Raw genomic sequence first — 2,808 nt, forward strand, 5'->3', positions numbered from 1 at the left:
TATAGCCTGGCGCTGTGGTTACCTGGGAGGCTGAGGTGGGAGGAGCATCGCTTTAGCCCAGGAGGTTGAGGCTACAGTGAGCTGTGATTGCACCACTGTGCTCTAACCCGGGCAACAGCAAGACCCTGTCTCAAAAAAAAAAAAAAATTGTGTGTGTGTTCTCTGAGAAACTTCTTCAGCTCTAATTCCAGGATTAACACCCATTCTAATTAAGCTGTGTGTCTGGACACTGATCTTACAGCACTCATGTAGCCAAGGACACAAGAGAACCCTGACTCAAAGCCGGCAGAAGCTGCACATCACACAGATGGCTGAGTCCTGGTCAAAAAAGTGAGTGTGCCCCGCCCGCCCCGTAGCCAGGTGTGTTTAATTTTGGGTGTCACTGGGAAGGATGTGTACAGAAGACAAGAAATGGTGTGTAGAAATCAAGGCTGGAAGCACGCGGGTGCTGACTGTTTTGAAAGATGAGGTTAGGAGAGGCAGAGTCTGGTCGTGGAAGCTGGCATCTCCCCGTGCCCCCCACTTTGCCACACACATGCAGCTGGGGTCCCACGGGTCTGCAGGGTGGGGCCTGGCCCCCCGTCCCACCTGGGGATGCTATGGAAGTACAGCAGCAGTCGGGTCAGCTCGGCGCAGGACGAGTGTTCCCTGGTCCAGAGCGGGCTCCTGGTGCGGACCTGCACCACCGCTCTGCCCTGACGGTCTCGGGTCCCTGTGGAGACAGAGACAGGGCAGCTGCCAAGGGTTTCACTCCTATGAGGTGGTGAGCTGGGTCTGTGCTGTTGGCTTAGATATGAGATCTGTCCTGACAGGACAGCCTGCTGTGCGCCCACCTGGGCAAGCGGCAGCCCATGCTCACCTGGGAGGGTGGTGACCCCGGACTGCAGCAGCTCCTGGTTGACGTCCAGCACTCGCTTGGGCACCTGGCTGGGGAAGTCCCCTGTGCCCGGCGGCCACCCTTCTCGCTCAGGGCGTGGCTGCTGAGCAGGCGCATCGGAAAGCCCGTTGGGGTTGTGGCAATGGAGGCTGCCGCCGTCTGTACTGACACAGGCTGAGGACGCAAGAACGTCTGGACAAAGGAAAGAGGCCGTGTCAAAGATGAAGGTTTTCCTGCGTGTTGAAAGCAGCTGCTCTGCTCAGCTTGCTACGCACCACGGGACAGAAACATGCATGAAAATAGGCGGTTCCATGAGAACGTGTCCCAGTTCACGTGGGAAGTGAAAGCGTGTTCCACCGCACAGGGCACGCGGCGTCATCACGGAGACGGATTCTCCAGCTCACAGACACGCCCCCTACCTGCAGAGCCCCCAGGAAGAACGGGTCGTCTCATCCCTACTCATCTGCTCAAAGTGCAGTGTGACTGCATGCGGTGTGTGACTGTGTGTGCGTGCATAGTATGTGTAGCTCTGGCACGTGTGATTGTGTGAGGCATGTGACTGGTGTGTTACTGTGTGTGGTATGTGGAACTCTGGTGTGTGACTCTGTGTCAATCTGGAGAGTGTGATCATGCGAGGCATGTGACTGTGGTGTGACTGTGTGCATGTATTGTGTGAGGCATGTGACTGTGTGTGGTGTGTATGATTGTGTGTGCATGTATCATGAGGCATGTGACTGTGGTGTGACCATGTGTGCATGCATCATGTGAGGCATGTGACTGTGTGTGGTGTGTGATTCCGTGTGCATGTGGAACTCGAGCGTGTGATCGTGTAAGGCACGTGACTATGTGTGGTTGTTATGGTGTGTGTGTGACTGCAAGGGGTGCTGCACGATTGTGTGTCTCTGCCCAGTACAAATGGAAGAAAATCAATACAAAGGAAAGGTGAGGGGCTGGAAACCATGGGGAGGGGCTAGGACTTTTCACTTTAGCTGAACTGCAGTGAGGTGACAGAACACTTTCAGGAAGTGTTGCCCCAAGTGAGTACTTCTGTTACAAAGCTTTTTCTGCAGTAGGTCCCGTGTGTGCGGCACTCTGGGAACCGTCAGAAGTTCCAGGCACAGCAGCCTAACTTCGAAGGCGAAAGGCCCTCGTGAAGTGGCTGGAATGGGCTGGACTACACTTCTGTCTCCAAGGGCCATGGTGCCTCCGAGGCCCTGGCTGGACCAGGCGGGTAGGAGGGTGGGCAGCCAGGCGGCTGTCTCCAGGCACCGCAGCGGGCGGCCCACGGAGAGGAGGGCTCAGCCCGTCCACTTCCTGAGGTTGGCTGGCCCCGCTTGCTGGAGCCCACATCAATATGTTCACATGTTTTCCTTCTTTCCAATATCACTGGTTGTGTTACTCACAGGCTAGTTCTTTACTCAAAAAAAAAAAAAAAAAAAAAAGAAAGAAAATATTTGAAATATTTGATTTAAGAAATATGTTCTCATTCTTTTCTTACTTTATGCCCTGCAAACAGTCTTTAAATCGTCCCATTTTCTCTCCTAACCCTTGGAAACTATGAATGTGGCCTCCAGTTGGAAACTGAGTCTGAGGATCTAGATGTGAGGTCGTCCTGGGTTTACAGGGGCCCCGAATCCACCAATGGATGCCCGAGAGCAAGGAGAGGGAGATTCGAGTCAGAGGCAAAGGGGAGGACGGTCAGAGTGCTGCAGCAACAGCCCAGGACACCTGCAGTCCCGGAAGCTGGAAGAGGCAGGATGGGTGCCCCTGGACCTGGGAGCGGGGACGCACTCTGCCCACAGCTTGATGTTGGACTTCTGGTCTCCAGAACGTGAGCGCCAACATGAATATGGAGACTGGCTTCTTGTGGATCAAGTGACCAAACAAAACTGTGACAGGGTGGGAGGGGGACAGTGCAGGGGGAGGCTGTG

General features: G+C 54.7%; 1 protein-coding gene across 1 annotated transcript in view; it reads right to left on the reverse strand.

Annotated features, from left to right (window-relative positions):
* PLEKHG4B (pleckstrin homology domain containing, family G (with RhoGef domain) member 4B) overlaps window positions 1–2,808 on the reverse strand; it is a 39,483-nt gene that overhangs the window by 35,344 nt on the left and 1,331 nt on the right. Inside the window, exons 2-3 of the mRNA XM_011934413.1 lie at window positions 860–1,069; window positions 589–712 (exon numbers count right to left, since the gene is read on the reverse strand). Coding sequence (XP_011789803.1) covers window positions 589–712; window positions 860–1,069 — 334 coding nt within the window. The remainder of the gene's footprint in view (window positions 1–588; window positions 713–859; window positions 1,070–2,808) is intronic.

Source organism: Colobus angolensis, unplaced genomic scaffold (assembly GCF_000951035.1).
Source record: "Colobus angolensis palliatus isolate OR3802 unplaced genomic scaffold, Cang.pa_1.0 Scaffold136, whole genome shotgun sequence".
Taxonomy (NCBI): domain Eukaryota; kingdom Metazoa; phylum Chordata; class Mammalia; order Primates; family Cercopithecidae; genus Colobus; species Colobus angolensis.